The sequence below is a fragment of the Triturus cristatus genome, chromosome 1_2 (assembly GCF_964204655.1).
Source record: "Triturus cristatus chromosome 1_2, aTriCri1.1, whole genome shotgun sequence".
Classification (NCBI taxonomy): Eukaryota; Metazoa; Chordata; class Amphibia; order Caudata; family Salamandridae; genus Triturus; species Triturus cristatus.
The window spans coordinates 735132755-735150635 of NC_140580.1; the positions used below are offsets into that span (position 1 = coordinate 735132755).

Sequence of the window (17881 nt, forward strand, 5' to 3'; positions counted from 1 at the left end):
CCAAGGCATAGGTACCCCAGAGGGGGAAATAGCCATTACAACGGATGCGCTACAATGCATGCTTTTACCCTGCATGCAGTTACGATGCAAATGATTGTTGCAGGGGGTATAAGGTGTTGGATTTAACTTCAGCACCTTCCCTACTGTTGCACACACTGGAGTTGGAATAGTAAATGATACTATTCCAACATCCAGCGAACCCCCGACAAGAAGTCAGGGTAAAAATTTGTGTTATAACGGCATGCAGGTTAAAAGCATGCGTTGTAACGTCATACAACCCCCAGAGGTCCCCCATGGGCTGAAGCATATATCATGCCACCCATAGGAGACCATTCAAACTATGAATATAGGCCTGCCATTGTAACATGTGTAAGCTGGTGCTAGAACCACTTACGAAAGATATAGGTTACCTATATCCAGTGTCACTGCACTTAAAACCTATAAGTCACCCCTATAGCAGGCCTTTACAATCCAGAAGGCATGGTGCTTGGTTCTAAGTGTGAGGGTGCCCCTGCATGAGCAGGACACCCCTACAGCCTACAGAGTCCATTCTCTCGGGTTGTTAGTGAAGCAGCCATATACCATATAGAGGGGCACTGCGTAATTATGAGAAGCCCATCTCAAAACTGGCTGCAACGAATTCTATCATGTTTGGCATCAAACATTTTGGAATCACAGGTGAAAGGTAAGATTCCAAGCACTGGAAGAGCCCTCCGTTAGGCTCTCCATTATCCCGGTACCAGTTTTCTAGACCCGCATAGCACAAAATGGTTGCTGCTGACCAGAGACACGATTCTGCCCTCCTGCTGCTGAGCCGAGCTCGAGCAGGGGAAGGCAGAACAATAGGTATCCTGTCACAGGGAGGTGTGACCACCTCCCAGACAGGATTTAGTGTATTGGGACTGGGTAGGTGCGCTTGCCAGCGCCACTCAGTCTGCATGAGGTCCACAGTTGGTGTCCCCATGCATAGTCCAGTTCAAACCAGCTCTGGGAGCAGTTGGCTCTCGCTCTGACACAAAACTTGAAAAGGATATGGGAGTAACCTCCCAACTGTCCAGGCCCTCCCCTGGGAGGGTCCCCTGAATCGTCCCAACCCTTTCCTTAGGGTACTTAAAGGCTTATCTGTGGGTGGGTCCCTAGATTTGTCATGGGACATGGTTTAATTCAGACACCACTTCAACTTCTACCGTCTGGGCACTCTGGACTTCGCTTGGGTAGACTTCATCCCCCGTTCAGTCTGCTGCATAGTCTGTACCCGTGCACCATACAGGAAACTTCCAAGGCCTGTGGGTATCCAAGACACTTGAAAATATCTCGCTTGAAGTGAAGGAGTCACTTCCCTGCATCCACAGGCAACACAACCAAGCTGACTGGTCTGCTGATCCTGAGCTCCTACGGACTCCAAAAGGTTCAACAATACAGGTGGTGGTTCTTCACAGCTCTTGAGGACTGCCCTGCCTTCTCACCAAGTTTGAGGCCAGTATTCCTTGTGGGAGCTGCAGAAACCAAACCCCTGTGCACCGCGTCGACTTGCCATTGCCAAGGCTTCTTGGCTTCCTTCCATCAAGCTCTTCGGGCTCCAAGTAGCCCTAACCACAAGCATCTCCAGTGACCAGAATCTTTGTCCACACCACATCGATTGCATCTTGGCGTGCATTTTTTGGTGAGCTGCTCAAGGTCCTCTTGCGACTCCAATTGCCTCCGGCCTTTGGGTCCCATAGAGGGTCACCTTTAATTCTGCTGGGCTTCCCTGATTGCTCGGGCCTGCCCTGACTCCCCTGCTCGTGGTGAGTCCCCTGGACCTTGCTGGTCCCGACATTGCACCTTCGGCATCCATGTTGTTTGCATTTGCCAAGGCTTGTTGGTGCTTACGACGGACATCGACACCTCAGCTCTCGATATCCGACGTGGGACAGCTTGTGCACGGCTCCTGGTCTTCCTCAGTGTTGCCTGGTCCTCACAGCTACAGAGTCAAGCTCACCATCACCTCTCCTGCAACACCAGATATCGGTAGGCATTCGTCTTCTAGGTCTCCAAGTCACTCCTGGTTGACATAGGCTCTGTCCTCTCTGCTTGCAGGTACCTTTCAACTAGAATCGACCTTCGGATTCCACCGGACACTTTCTCCTTCTCCAGCAGCGGCCCTTTCTTGAAGTCCTCCACTGGAAACGACAGCGGTTTCCGACACCACTTTGCACCTATGCCCCGGCTTCCCTGGTGTAGGTATCGTGGATACGGTATCCACTGGTTGAGTGGCTCTCCAACCTTCTGTCTTCAACTGGGTTTCTTCAGGGTCCACTGGGAAGGGTCCTTTTTCTTTAAAATCCCGACTGCCACTTACACATTGATTTGTATGTAGAATGCCGTTGTGTTCCCATACTGCATATGATCTCCGTGGGGTTCCTAGTCACTCACCATGGTGTGTTCTTGGTGGCCCAGCACTTCTACGTCCTCTGGACCTTGTCTTGACCAAAGTCGGTGTTCTTATACTACTTTCTTACTATATGGTTTGGTCCCCCCTAGGGCTTACTGTGTATTCTGTGCTATTTATGTGATTTCTATGCAAAGTATTGTGTGCATTGAGCATATCTCCGGGTAGAAGATATCTAAACGTGCTAGAGAGTTTTATATAATAAATACATATTTTTATAAATACCTTGTGTGGTTCTTTTTCATTTAATTTATAACTATGAGATTGCATTCTGGTAAAACAAGCTGCTTTACAGTTCTTCTGGACTAAGCATGAAGGCTGCTCTCCACAGCTACCACTTGGAGAGCTTTCTATGGTTGTCTAAGACCTCCTAAATCACCATAAGGGTTGTCTGGACTGGTGCAGGGTTTCCACTTACATAGTGTACATCATATACCAGGCCGCCTCTCACAGTAAGTGCATTCAGACTGACCGACAAGCCTGAGAAAGCACTTTCCTGAGAAACAACAAAGTAGCAGTCATATCTCTGCTTCCACACTCTCCATGTTTTGGTGGTAAGGAATCAGTTTGACAGTGGCAGTTAGGAGACGGGGCTTTGAGCTCTCAGAAAGCTGTGACCAATGACCACTTGAGGTGGACATTTTGAGAGGTCCCAAGAGGCTGTGCACGAGAAATGAGAAAAGGGTTGGAGTGAAGTTGTTGAGCTTTCTGCCAAAGTTAAAAGTGTCTGCCCCAGGTAGACTTTTGAGAACATTCTGAGAGCTGGGAGGAATGACACAAAAGAAGGCAGCCCCGGTGGTGACTTCTGCTGAAGAAAAGGATTCGGTGACACCTGCCTCCTCCAGAAGAGAGGGACTCGATTACATCTGACTCCTGATGGAAAAGAGGATCCAAGCACATCAGAGTCCAGCTGACATACAGGGGCTAGAATATTTCTTGAGGGCCATGAGCACTGACCTTTCCACTCCCTCAGGGGGAAATAGAGGTGTGCACATGCCGGGATACTGGAGGAGAGGGTTCACCTGGAACTTCTGTACACCGGTTCTATGGTATAGTGGTCTGAAAGGAGGAACCTTATTACTTCTGGACACATAGGGACCCTACAAGTGGGCAGGAGGCTGGGGAGTCTGAGGAGGGTAAAATTCCTTGAGGGTCATATGGTGCTGCTGTGGAAGGCCACGGGCCAAGAATACGTACCAGGACCCAAAGCAGAGGAGAAGGTTCAGGGTGTAGCCAAGACACCTTACCAGCAGGCAGGGAGAAGCTAAAGGACAGGAGGGCAGGCCCTGAGCTCTCTCTCAGTGGAGGAAGAGTGTTGAAAAATAGCTCCCTGAAAAACACCAAATAGGCAGATGCAAGAGGGGCTAACAGGTCACTCTTGGTGGCTAGAACATGTCACCAGGACAGCAACTCGCCAAACTCGGTGTAGATCAGCAGGTGAAAACTGCATTTGTTATCCCCCTTCTAGGGATGCTGCCAAGTAGGCCCCCGGTGCTGCCCAGTTTGCAAATCCTTTACCTCGCTTTGCAGTTCTTGAACTAGCCCCTGGTGAAGGCCAGCACCCTGGTGAATTGCCACTGGGGGAGCAGAAGTCTGGCACCTTACCTTCCTGACAAATTATACCCCCTGGGGAGGATCAGGATCTGGGGGGCAGATGTGGCACAGAAGCAATGCACTACTGCTACACTAGAGTGCTTTCCCTATCTCCCTGTGCCTAGACAGAGCAGGAAGCATCCAGTGCAAAGATCACCACCAGTGTTGATGGAGGGCAGCACAAAGGCAGCCAGCTCCTACACCATCACAAGCAACTGTTTGGGCTTGGCAGGGTTCCATTTGGATTGCATGGGCTCCTGTGCAGCCCCTAGCCTGCCACAATGAAGGTGCTCCACAGAAGAGGCAGGGATGTGAAGAAGTAGCCATCGCAGCCAGAGCACTTCAATAAATAAATTTAAAAAAGGTAAATTAAAAGCGGAGTAGCCAGGGTCATATCAAAGAAAGCTCTGAGATCGACTCAGCTGATAAGTAAAGTTACCAAACAAGCCCCACCACACCAGGCAGGCTTGAATAAAATATGTAAACAAGGCTTGCAGTGCCCCAAAAGGATAGGTACACCACAGGGCTTTATGATGTTACTTGGGGCCACTCAGGAGCCACTGTGTTGAAAATTGAATTCTTTACTATTAACTGTGACTTGTTAAATATATTGTTGAATGTCATTAAAGGGTGGTATCGTCCTGAAATCTTTTAACGTTGATGTCATCTTCTTTTGACCTTAGAATTCTGCCTTATTCATTGTGGTGATTCCAAAGTCGTACCAGACCTTAGGTGCCCAAGAAAGCTGCCAAAAAGCCTGTGACAAGCACCCGCCCCTAGTCAAATGGCCTTATTAGCAATATTGTGCTCTTTTCTAACCTCTACTGTACACTCAGAGTTGCTGGCTGTCTTACCACATATTATAGATTCCCAAGCCTCATTAGATGCTTTACCCCTGAGTACTCTTCCTTTATAATTCACAGACTTGGGGCCTCATAACAATGGCAGACGGACTTTAGTCCGTCCGCCATCGATATGGATTTGGGACTGGCCGCCTACGAGGCAGCCTCCCCACAATGCTAATCACGATGCGACCGCCACCACAGTGGTCGCATCACCTATATTTTGCATTGTGATGGGGATGCGTTCAGCAGCCCCCGCCACAATGCAAAATAGAAGGTGCAGACACATCCCTGCACTACGTGGCAGACACCCTGTGGTGCCTGCCACATGGGGCAGGAATATGTAGGGGGCACCATAGGTGCCCCCCAGGGTACATGTCTCTGCACCAGGGATAAAGGGGGGCCCAAAACCATTTCCGCCATTTCCGCCATTTGTTTTGCTGCTGTTTGTCCGCCGTAAAACGAACAGAGAAAAGGGCTATCATAATCCCTACGGCGGTGCCTGCAAGACCCCGCCGGAATGTAAGCCAATGTTTTCAGACAGGTGGTCAAAAAAGGACCGCCTGTCGGAACAGTGGCGGGGGGTCTTTATGACCGCCACACTTCACCGACGATTCCGCCCGCCCGCCACCGACCTGCTGGCGGTGGCAGGCCCTCCGCCATCATACTGAGGACCTTAGTAATCGTCTCTTGTAATTGTTGTAGACATCTTCCCAGAACAGTGAAGTCATGAATAACTCATGGGTAATATGAAGATGTTTTGAAAGCAGGGCATGGAAGAGACTCAACATATGTCTCAGCCTCTTGTTTTTTGTATTAATTGCTAGGTTAAGTTTTCTTCTCCAATTAAAAGATGGAAGAGGTCTCCCACTAGCAGGTTATAGAAGAAAGCATGCAGACTAACAGTACAAGTGTTGCTCAACAAGAGTATCTCTTCATGTTGTACATTTACACGAGAAGGCATTTTCCATGCCTTATCAAACATGTTAAAAAAACACATGGCTTCAAATGTGCTCAAGAATATGTCACCACATACTTCTTTGTGTTAATCCAGAAGGTGGCAGATTAAGTTTCTTCAGGTACACTGAACAGCATTTTTACATTTCAAAAGTAATAACCTCAACGATAGTTCCATTAAAACCTTACATGTCTTCGAGACGACCTGACCGAATGTTCATGTATTTTAAATATTTTATTGAATGCTTGTAAATTAATACATAATTTGAATACCTGTAATTCATTTACAATAAAACTAATGTGCATCTTTATGAGACAGTCTGCTTGTCTAATCTCGGATGTCACAAAAGATATTTTGTATTTTGTGAATGAAAGGCCCAGCACATGAAATGTCTGGCGGGATACTAGTATACCCAAGCACAGACAATTTGACAAATGTGGATGATTCTTTAGAAAAAGTGTGAATTATGAGCGTTGTAGGATGCCCAGTTTGTTAAAATTATAAATGTATAATTTCACAGAAATCTGTTTAATTGTACAGCTATATTTAGTCACTGCTTGTCAGAGCTACATGGACTGGCTTGCTCCTAACCTGTCTCTCAAAGCAGCACCCTTCCAGACACCACTCCGCTTTTGTGATGCAAGAGGTAGAGACGAACAAAATGGATCGCCATTGAATTCTGCACCACTTCAGCTCAAGCATACTGGGCAGAAAGACACAGCTTCTTGGTTGGTTTGTTCATGCCGTTTATCATAAGGAACTATGAGAGACTTCCAGGGTCTTCTTTGGATCTTAAGCTTCCATCAGTTCCTATACATGCTCAGGGGCGTTTAAAAATCATCATTAAATATATGCTGTTTTTTCATATTGTTTGTTGTAAGAACCCATCATAAAAATTCACATGATACTTTGTGCCACTTTTCTTTTGGTTTCTAGTGTATTCCTGATTTCTTGAAGTTCTCGGACTTATATCAGGCTTTAGTATGTTTTTTTATTTTTATCTGAGAATATCTAGGACATGAATATCATGATACAAAAAAAATCTGATTTTAGTATCAGGGAAACTAAATGTTGTAAAAGTAAGTATATGTAGGTAGGTAAGTACTTAGTTAATTTTTAAGATGTGTAACCGTCTCTTCCCTTGTTTAGTTATACCAGCTCATGAAAGGGCGAGAACACTTACATTTTGTAATAGTTTGAATGCACTATAAGTTTGAAAAATGCTAATAAAATATTTTTAAACATCTTACATAAAGTTGGACGTAGATTTCCTATTTGTAACTCCACGTCCATGAACTTTGAGGACATATATATTGCCCAGGTACATATCTGTTGAGTTAAGCACAGGAAACCCATACTTACCTATGTCTACTTGAATTCACAATAGTTTGATAGTAGATATTTTGACCAGTATATTTTTGTACTGTGATATTTCACCAATTATTATATGGAAGTATACAGTTTAATTTGGGTCTCTAGTCGGTGTTGATCTGAGATAACCTCTTCTGGCCCTTCTAGCTTCTTATCTCTAGAAAGATTCCATTTTGATTTCTAGAAATGCTTGACCTCTAGAAATTCCCATTTTACTTTCTTGGGAGGTCAGACTTGGCAGATTTCATTTGTGTTTCTTGATTTGTGAGAGGTGGAGAGTTTTCACTCACCTTCTAAGTGGAAAACATTCACTTTATCTGTCTCTTCAAGTGTTATGTGAAGCACAATCTTGTGGGTGTCAAAGAACGCTTCGGGTCCCTTTGTGGTCAAAGTCATGACAGACATATCTTCCAAGTCTACAAAAAAAGAAGAAAGCAATGACTTGAGAAGCCCAAACAGAACTACTGGGCCTATACAAGACTTTTTGATATGCTAAAGACTATTCTTTCACTCATATTTTCACTGGCAAACCAATGACACCAACCAGACACACAAATTATTACATAATCAATTTCATTCCATACAAAAAGTTGGATGGAAATTATGATAAGAGGTAATATGTGTGAATCAGAACCAGATTCATTGCATGTCAGTTAGCAGATTTTCAAATTGAAATTGTATGGTCCCTAAAGTTCATACCAATTATCCAGCAAGGAATTGAGTCTCTCACCAAGCAGAAATGTAAATCAGATATATGGATAAAGATGCTAATGATCAGAATTCTGCTCAGAGAAATGTTGCTTGCTCTGTATAAAGGAGGAAGTGTATGTCGTTTTTTTTTTTTCAATGGCCAACAATGTCTGTATCAGTGACCAGAGAAATGATGGTGCGCTGCGGAGGACTGCATGGGTGTTATAGTCTTGAAAATCTATAGAATGTTTGATTAGTCCCCTGTGAAATGTGTGAATGTCAATCAATGCTTCTTGGCACTAAGAGTTCAGAATATTATTATTATTAGGTAGGTTTTATAAAGCGCGTAGTCACCCGTAAGTATCCCAGCGCTGAGATCCGGACAAACCAGAAGAAACAAGCACAAGAGAGAAAAGATGGAGAGAAAATCAGGGAAACAGGTGAGTTTTTAGCTGCTTCCTAAATCTAAGATAATCTGGTTCTGTCCTAAGGTCACGGGGAAGGGAGTTCCAGAGGCAGGCCGTGTTGACAGAAAAGTGCCGTCCACCATTACGAACCCTCTTCACTCTAGGGATAGTGATGAGGTGTTCATGGTCGGACCGAAGGGATCTTGAAGCTTTATAATGCTTGATGAATTTTTTTAGGATAGGGGGGCCTTTGTCCTGTAAAAGTTTGTGTGCCAGGCAGAGAGCTTTAAACTTAATTCGCTCTCTCACTGGGAGCCAGTGGAGAAGTTTCAGGGTTGGTTTGGCCGAGGATCTAGCCGGGGTATTGGTGAGGATCCGGGCTGCCGCGTTCTGGATCATCTGAAGTTTATTAAGGGTAACCTCAGGAGCGCCCAGAAAGATGGTATTGCTGTAATCCAGCCTTGATATAATGAGGCCTTGGATTAACAGTTTCCGGGAGACAGGAGGAAGCAAGGGCAAAATCTTCCTGGTAGATTTAAGGAGCCCGAAGCATGTCCCAGCGGTTTTTTTGGCTTGGGTCTTAAAAGACAAGTCTTTTTCAAGCCAGATTCCCAAGCTCTTGATCTCAGACTTGGGGGCTGGAGGATCACCTAAGCAGGGAGGCCAGATGGTCTGAGAAAGGGAAGGCCCCTTCTGACCAAGGAGGAGAATATCAGTCTTTGAACCGTTAAGTTTCAGAGATGAGTTATTCATCCATCCTTGAATTTCTGCAAGACAGTTGTAGAGATCCGCAGGTTGTTGGTTTGGGTGCGATAGGGACACCACTAGTTGAGTGTCATCAGCATAGCTGATGATTTTCACTCCAAACGGTGTGACAACCTCCTCCAGTGGGGACATATAGACGTTAAATAATGTCGGGCTTAAAGCTGAGCCCTGAGGCACACCACATTGGAGAGGGGTTACAGGAGAACAGATGTCATTCTCCCAGACCTGAAAGGAGCGATGGTCAAGGAAGGATTTGAACCAAGTCAGAGCAGTGCCCTCAACACCGATATTCTTGAGTCGCTGGATAAGGACCTGATGGTTAACGGTATCGAAGGCCGCACTGAGGTCCAGGAGGATCACTGCCACTGATCCTCCTGTGTCCAAAAGGGCTCTAGCCTCCTCCACTGCTGCAAGGAGGGCGATGTCGGTGCCCTGCCCTGGACGGAAACCAGTTTGCGAGCTTCTGAGCAGATTGTTAGTCTCCAGAAACTGCGAAAGCTTTTTATTAACTAATTTTTCATCAATTTTACTAGTTCCGGGGAGGAGAGAGACAGGTCTGTAGTTGGACATATCCAGGGGATCCAGAGAAGGTTTTTTAAGGAGCGCCTTGACGACAGCTGCCTTCCAGCTGAGGGGAACTTTTCCCTGAAGCAAAGAGGTGTTAATAAGGTGAGTGAGTGGAGGGACGATGGTGGAGGCAACTTTCTTAAGAAAGCGAAGGGGGACCGGGTCCCTGGGGGATCCGCTTTTGATAGTATCTAGCGTGGTAGAGACCTCTTCAATAGTGACTGGTCCGAGAGAATTAAGATGGGGGGTGATAGGGTTAATATTAAAGCAGTCTTCCTCAGCCAAACTGAGGTCGACAGAAGGAAGAGAAGCAAGAATTTTCTGAATCTTCTCCTCAAAGAATTTGGCCAATTTAATGCATTTTTCTTCGGATGCTTTAGGATCTGGGAGATTCTTTGGTGCAGGGTCTGGGACTTTAAGTAAGTCTTTTAAAATAATGAAAGTTTCCTTGGCAGAGCAGGAGGAGTTTTCAATCCTTTCCTGGAAGAAAGTGCATTTAGTATTGCGAAGAGCGATCTTATAGTTTTTTAAGGAGGTACGGAAAATGTCCTTATTGGGTATAGACTTGTCCTTCCTCCAGGAGCGTTCCGTTCTTTTGCACTCCTTCCTTAGGAGGTTAAGATCAGGAGTGTACCAAGGGGCAGGGCTCACTCTTTTGATTCGTCTAAGGGTGGTAGTTTTAGGGAGGAGTTTGTCCAATGATGAGGTGAGCCACAGATGAAACTGATCGTCAGCAATGAGCGGATCAGAGGCAAGGGGGAGGGAAGAGGCCCTAAGAATGGAGGCCCATTCGTCTGGCGAGAGATTGTTCCAACGATGGTCAGTGACCCGGATTTTGGCCTGTCGAGTGGGTGAGATGAAAAGATACCAGGAGATACATATTAAGCAATGGTCTGTCCAAGGGAGGGGGAGAGGAGAGCGGGTGGTGAGATCCGTAATATTAGTAAAAACGGGGTCCAGAAGGTGTCCTTTGTCATGAGTGGGTTCTGAGTTAACTAATCGGAAGTCAAAAGACATAAGGTCAAGGAGAAGTTCGGACGCAGTAAGGTCCTTAGAGTCTGATAAATGAAGGTTGAAATCGCCCAAAATAAGAAAGTTGGAAGAGGTAGTTGCTATTCCTTCCCAGTCCTGAGGCGGAAGCCGGGGCTGGCGGTACTACTCTAGAAGCTTTTAAAAACGACCGATTATTTGTGTGGTGTGGAGTCACGTACTGTGTTTTTAAACACGGCTGGCATCCTACCAGTCACCTGACCTTGAGCGCACAGCTGGCGATATAGCTGTAGTCGCGCTGTTACTTCCACGCAACTCTACAAACAAAGCGGCCGCCATCTGGGCAGGCGTGCGCGCTGACCACGCCCCCGGTGAGGCCACGCCCACTTCCTGACGACATAAAACACCGACCTTACGGTGTCAACACAATTCCTTCCCAGTCCTGAGGCGGAAGCCGGGGCTGGCGGTACTACTCTAGAAGCTTTTAAAAACGACCGATTATTTGTGTGGTGTGGAGTCACGTACTGTGTTTTTAAACACGGCTGGCATCCTACCAGTCACCTGACCTTGAGCGCACAGCTGGCGATATAGCTGTAGTCGCGCTGTTACTTCCACGCAACTCTACAAACAAAGCGGCCGCCATCTGGGCAGGCGTGCGCGCTGACCACGCCCCCGGTGAGGCCACGCCCACTTCCTGACGACATAAAACACCGACCTTACGGTGTCAACACAATTCCTTCCCAGTCCTGAGGCGGAAGCCGGGGCTGGCGGTACTACTCTAGAAGCTTTTAAAAACGACCGATTATTTGTGTGGTGTGGAGTCACGTACTGTGTTTTTAAACACGGCTGGCATCCTACCAGTCACCTGACCTTGAGCGCACAGCTGGCGATATAGCTGTAGTCGCGCTGTTACTTCCACGCAACTCTACAAACAAAGCGGCCGCCATCTGGGCAGGCGTGCGCGCTGACCACGCCCCCGGTGAGGCCACACCCACTCTTTTCAGGGATAAATGTGCACGTACAGGAAGCGCAGCGGACGAGCGCAGCGGGAGCGCCGTTTGCGCGCCGAAGGCGCGCCTAAGGCAAGCCCGTCTGCGCCCGTCATCGCCAAGACATCGCCTCTCGCCAGTCCCCCTGCACAAAATCCCCCACTTCGTTTCAGCTATGACAGAGACCATCTCCTTTTATTAAAGGACAAAACTAGATGCAACAAGCTCGAAGGTCGCCTCGGACAAACTGCACTTCATTGTGAGTCCTGCAATTTTGTAACGCCCCTGCCCAGCCTGGTAAGTGGTACAGCAGCAATACCTAGGCTGCCTTCCCTCCGGGTTCTGCAATTGAATGTCAGATCTCTCGTAAAGCACCATGCAGAAGTCAACACTCTCATTACGGACGAAAACCCAGATAATCTGTTCATATGTGAAACCTGGCTCCATAACGACCAAACCAGCATTTTAAATCTCACGCTGCCTAACGGTTTCTCCATGAAACTGGTTAACAGAGACTCTAGGGGCGGTGGAATAGCCGTTGTATACCGAACCACATACAACTGCTCCTTCATCAAAGAAGAAATCTGGGGCTGCGAATGCGCACGCTTCAAGATTGCCACTTGCCTGCAATTCACTCTCTCTGGCCTTTACATCTATTGGCCTCCTGGCCCCTCCGCCAGATTCATTGAGGAACTCTTGGAACTTGCTCACACCTTGGCAGTCTCTTCCCCCAACTTCACCATCTTGGGTGATCTCAATCTCCACTTCGACTCCACCACTGACCCCATTATCAAAAACCTGCTAGCCGACATCACGGCCTTGCAGTTAAACTCCTTGGTTCATTCCCCCACCCACATTGCTGGGCACATACTGGATCCCGTTTTCTCTAATTTATCGGAAGTCACGGCTGATCCCCCTGAACCCATGGGCTGGACTGATCACTTTCTTGTTAAATTAACCATTATGGCAAAAAAACCGCCCCCCAAAGTTGCGGCCAACTCCAGCCACAAACGACCATGGCACAAACTCGTCTCCGGAGACCTCATCAACCACCTAGGAGAATTCCATCTCCCCGATGAGAATAGGGATATTAATACAGTATACGCCGCCTTCCACGAATGGATAGTCACAGGGCTTGACGCCTTAATTCCGCCCAAATGGACTAAAACCCGCAGTTCCTCCTCTAACCCATGGTACAATGACTCACTCAAAACATTACGGAAAGAGTGCAAAAAAGCCGAACGCGAGTGGAGGAAAGACTACTTAGACTCTAACAAAACCCTTTACCTATCTAAACTTCGCACCTACCACAAGGCGATTCGCACTACTCGAGCCTCCTTCTACGCAAAGGAAATCGAACGCAGCTCCAATCCCACCAAAACCATTTTCAACTTAGTCCAAAATCTCCAGAAAATCCCCAATCCAGGCTCTTGCATCACCTCCCTGAAACAATGCGAGGACCTTGCCACCTTTTTTACTGAAAAGGTGAGGAAGATCTACGCGTCCTTTCCACAAGACGATGCTACGCCCACTAACACCCCCCATCCGATGGCAGAGACATCAAAACTGCTAAGAAAACCCGACATATCCCTCGACGACCTTTCTAAACTATGTAGACGGGTCAAGTCTGGTTCCCCAGCAGACCCCATGCGACCGTCCAAATTCTTGGAATCACTTGACTTCTTCCTCCCCCCGCTTGCCAAACTACTCAATCTCTCCTTTTCCTCAGCGGTGGTCCCCACTTGTTGGAAATCTGCTTGGGTTTCACCCATCATCAAAAAACCCACATTGGACCCCAATAAACCAGAAAATTTCCGGCCTATTTCACTGCTCCCCTGGACGTCAAAACTGGCTGAAGCTCATGTCAACAAAATACTATCCCATCACATGCAGCAAAACCATGTCCTGGACCCTTCCCAAAACGGCTTCAGGCCAGGTCACAGCACTGAGTCGGCTCTGCTGACCACTACGGAGCACCTTCGAGGTATCCTAGACGCCGGTCAAAGTGCCGCGCTGATCCTGTTGGATCTCAGCGCGGCCTTTGACACGGTCTCACACAACATCTTGCTGAAACGACTTGAGGCCATTGGGATTGGCGAATTAGCCCTTGAATGGTTCCAGTCCTTCTTAAAAGACAGGTCCTTTCAAGTTTCAGCCCCACCCTACATCTCTCAACCCCACTCCATCGGGCAAGGGGTCCCCCAGGGGTCGGCGCTTAGCCCATCCCTATTTAACCTATACGTTCAGCCTCTCGCAGTGGTGGCAAAAGAGTGGGACCTTACGCTGGTGTCGTACGCTGACGACACACAGCTGGTCATCACACTCTCAGAAGGTCCATCACCTTCGGCAACCAAATTCAGAGATGGCCTCGCAGCAGTTGCTAGGTGGATGACACTCAACTGCTTGCAGCTAAATGCCGGGAAAACGGAGGTCCTCCTCCTGGGAAAAAACCCCACCCTTTGGAACCATCATTGGTGGCCCTCTGTGCTTGGCCCCACCCCCGTGCCAAAAGATGTCGTCAAAAACCTAGGTGTCTGGCTCGACCCCTCACTTAGCTTTCAGTCCCACACGAAGAAAGTGGCAGCTACGTGTGTGGGTCTCATGAGGAGCCTCAACCCCATACTTGGATTCTTTGACTCCAAAACCCGCCAACTCATTATACAATCTATGATTCTTGCCCGGCTGGATTATGCCAATGTCTTACTCTTGGGGGCAAACAAAGCTGAACTAGCAAGACTGCAATGTATCCAGAACTCGGCCGCCAGAGCAGTGGTTGGTCTCCCACGTAGCTGCTCTGCCAGAGCCACCATCCGTAATTTGCACTGGCTGCCAATTGAATCTCGGATCCACTTTAAAACCCTGACCATGGCATTTAAAATTCTCAACTCTGATTGTCCTGAACTCCTGCGCCCGCTTCTGGTACCATACACGCCCCAGCGCAACTTGCGCTCACTGGGACAACACCTCGTGATGGTCCCCCGAACTAAGCTCTGCAGACAGGGTGGACGTTCCTTCAAAGTCTTAGGGGCTAAGCTATGGAACTCCCTACCTCTGCACAACCGTACCCAAACCAATCTGATCGCTTTCCGAAAGGAACTCAAAACCCATCTCTTCTCTGTCATCTAATTCCTCTGTTGGTCCCCCCTCCCCTCAGGTACTGGTTAGGTCAGCGCCGGGACGCTCCGTTGCTGGGGCAGCTGTTTGCGCTTTAACAAATAAATAACATAACATAACATAACATATTTGGGTGACGGCACGCCCGCTGCGCCCGTCCGCTGTGCGTACGTGAAATGCACATATTATTATACGAGGTTCAGGGACGTGGCCTCGTGAGAGTGGGCGTGGCCTCAAGAGAGGCTCACTCGCTGAAGGCGGCTAAGAAGATTTGGGTCCCGCGGCAGCGTTAATCACCGCTGCGAGGGAGTCACGGGGTAAGAACAGTGCCCCAGCAAGGTGCAAGCAAGGGAGAGTGAAGGTAAAAACAATTCAGCTAAACAATGTATTTACAAAATGCTAGTAAAAACAAACAAAGCTCCCGGCTGTGCCTCAGGAGTGTCAGATCAGCAGTGAAAGGCTTAACAGGCAGAGAACCAAGTTTTTGTTTTACATTTAAATACTTGGCAACTCACTAGCTCATGAACATCGAATCCCATGGCAGAGGTGAAAGAACCAAAAAACTCGCAAGCAACTCAACCTTGTACAATGGAACTGATGAACCACAAATAGTTGCCAGCTGAAGATAAAAGAGGGCAGAAACCAAAAAACTGACAAATATTATTTCTTGAAAAGGATGGGCTTTTTTGGTGAATGGCATGCCTTGTTGCACATGGGATTTTATATCTGATCAGCATAGGCAACCAGAACAGATGGTATCTGATCTCACCACTTTACTTGTGTTAGGAGTTTGGCGTTAGTATTCTGTACTTGCTGTAGAAGCCATGGTCTGTAATTCCCTAGTGCAAGCAATGGTTGTAACTCAAACATGACAAGATGAAAACATTGACAAAGGGTCACTGGGCCACTGAAAGCATTGATTAATTTCCACAACGGTTTCCAAATAAAAAAAATAGCACAAACTTCAGGCTGGAAAACTGTGGAGAAGGTATGTATGTAGGTATTTCAGCAGTAGAGAATATAAAGGAATGCCATCAATAGGGGCAAAAAAAAACCATTATTTCAGTACTCCTCATTCCCGCTCGTTATAATGAGCTCAAACTTCCTGGCAATTAAGTGAAGTCAACTGATGTGAGTTGAAAAGCTGACAGCCTGAAAGCATGAACAAATCTGGCATCCCGAGTGTTACAGGGAACGTTGTTTTGCATTGAAGTAGTGAAATTATATATTAAACTACAAAATGGGTAAGCCAGTAATTTCCCTTGTGCACGAAGAATCTTGAGTGAAGCCTGAGCTGCCATACTCTTAGTTGTTCCACACCAAATGACTATTCCACACACCATCCATCCAGCCAGGGTCAGATGTTTGGGTATCATCACCATTAGCTAGAAAGACTAGAGACAGCATGTGTATGGCAAAAGCACACAAAATACAGGGAGTCTTGGTGGTCCCTCTATGACTAAATAGTGGAATTCAGAAGAAAAGCCACAGTGGACCAGCTTGGACTGTACCAAAGCAGATGGCATGCCCCGTGCCTCCGTGAAGTCATATCAAAAGGTTTAAAGAGATTATGCTTTTTACAAAGGCTTTTGAGTTACTATATGGGTTTTCTATTAACAATTTGTTTCAAGCGACTGTAGGGTTTAAACGCATTTGTGAAGCAGTTGCATGAACATGGGAGCTTAAAAGTAACTGGATTGAAACCTATTGTGTATAAAGCATTCATACCTTCTGTGAGCAATGTGGACAAAACCTTTTGAGCAAATGTGCCAAACGTTCAAGGGGGCTGGAGAGTGTTCATTTGCTCATTGGCAGCCACCAATGGAACTCAAACTACCACTATATAGCGACAGTTATACATTGTACCTGCAGGATTGAATAACTCCTTTCCGGTTGTGGTGAAATGTCTCTTTTCTCTATCACAGTTGACCAATAAAATTGCACCACAGCCATTAGGACCCCATGTCCAAGATGCCTGCACAGAGAAGAAGAAATGAAAAACCTTTAACTTTAACAGAAATGGACATCTGTATGTCTTCATCCCTTGAGGTGTTTCTCTCTTGGTCATGGTCCAGTTCTTCTAAACACTGCCCGTACCTATGACAAAAGGCAAAAGTTTGATTTTTCATCGGAAGATCAATGGACCCAGAATTTTAGTCCTGGAAGTGGTGTAAACAGTTCCAAAGTATAAATCTCAGCTCCACATCCAATCGTAGTGACCTTGAGTGTTTTGCCCCACTCCTCTCTTAATTGAGCTCTTAGTGGCTGATGTTAAGCTAATTTATAACAGAATGAAAGAGAAAAGCATTTTGTCTTGTTATACTTTCAACTTTGCTATACATTAATATTAAAGGCTATTTAGCATATATCAAAATCATCCAAAGATCAAATAATGGATGCTATTGTACAACTCAGTAGTACTCATTGTATCGAACTTGGAAGAGTGAAAGACTTCCATTCAAAGTCGGAACCTGCACACATCTGTATGCACATGGCGCGAGCTGTATTACCAACTTGTGGCTCGCATGGTTTTGCGGTGATGCTAAAAACATCAAGTTGTATTGCCATGTCCACTGTCCAGCTTGAAGACAGTCCTATCCAATTCTCAGGCCAGCAAGTTGCCAACCCGGACGGTCAGAAGTTCAGAGCCCAATCTAGCCCACAAACCATAACAAAACCTGTCCAGGCTGCCCAGCCAGCGAGCACAGATCAGGCCCATATAACTCTAAAACCCTAACCCTACCTTCTGCTCGTCAGAGGCAAAAATATTCCTACCTTAGCCTTGTCGGGCGGTCCCATGTCCGCTAAGATGTCAGAGCAGACGCTCGTCCAACTGACATCGTAGTTAGGGCCAAAGTGTTTTTGAGGGAGCTTACCATTGATGAGCACTTTGCAATAAAAGTAAGATGGCTGAAAAGATAAGTTGCTTGGGTTCATATGACAGAACGGGAGAATCAAGCTACATGAGAAAAAACTGAATAATACCTCAACAAAATTTGCAAACTCAAATTGGACATCAATGTTATGGCACACTCTGTTCTATAAACTCTTTAAAGGGGATGGGAGCAGTGTTGAGGTACCCTCACAAGTGCCTCCACACACATTGCTTGTTACAGGTCAAACAGCATTGTACAGAGGGCCAAGTCTTTGTATACTGCTGCATG

General features: G+C 46.7%; 1 protein-coding gene across 1 annotated transcript in view; it reads right to left on the reverse strand.

The window, feature by feature from the left end:
• The window catches only part of LOC146867920 (protein-arginine deiminase type-3-like), a 406190-nt gene that overhangs the window by 231601 nt on the left and 156708 nt on the right, over nt 1–17881 (reverse strand). Inside the window, exons 5-6 of the mRNA XM_085608648.1 lie at nt 16584–16692; nt 7486–7611 (exon numbers count right to left, since the gene is read on the reverse strand). Of these exons, the coding sequence (XP_085464774.1) occupies nt 7486–7611; nt 16584–16692 (235 nt within the window). The remainder of the gene's footprint in view (nt 1–7485; nt 7612–16583; nt 16693–17881) is intronic.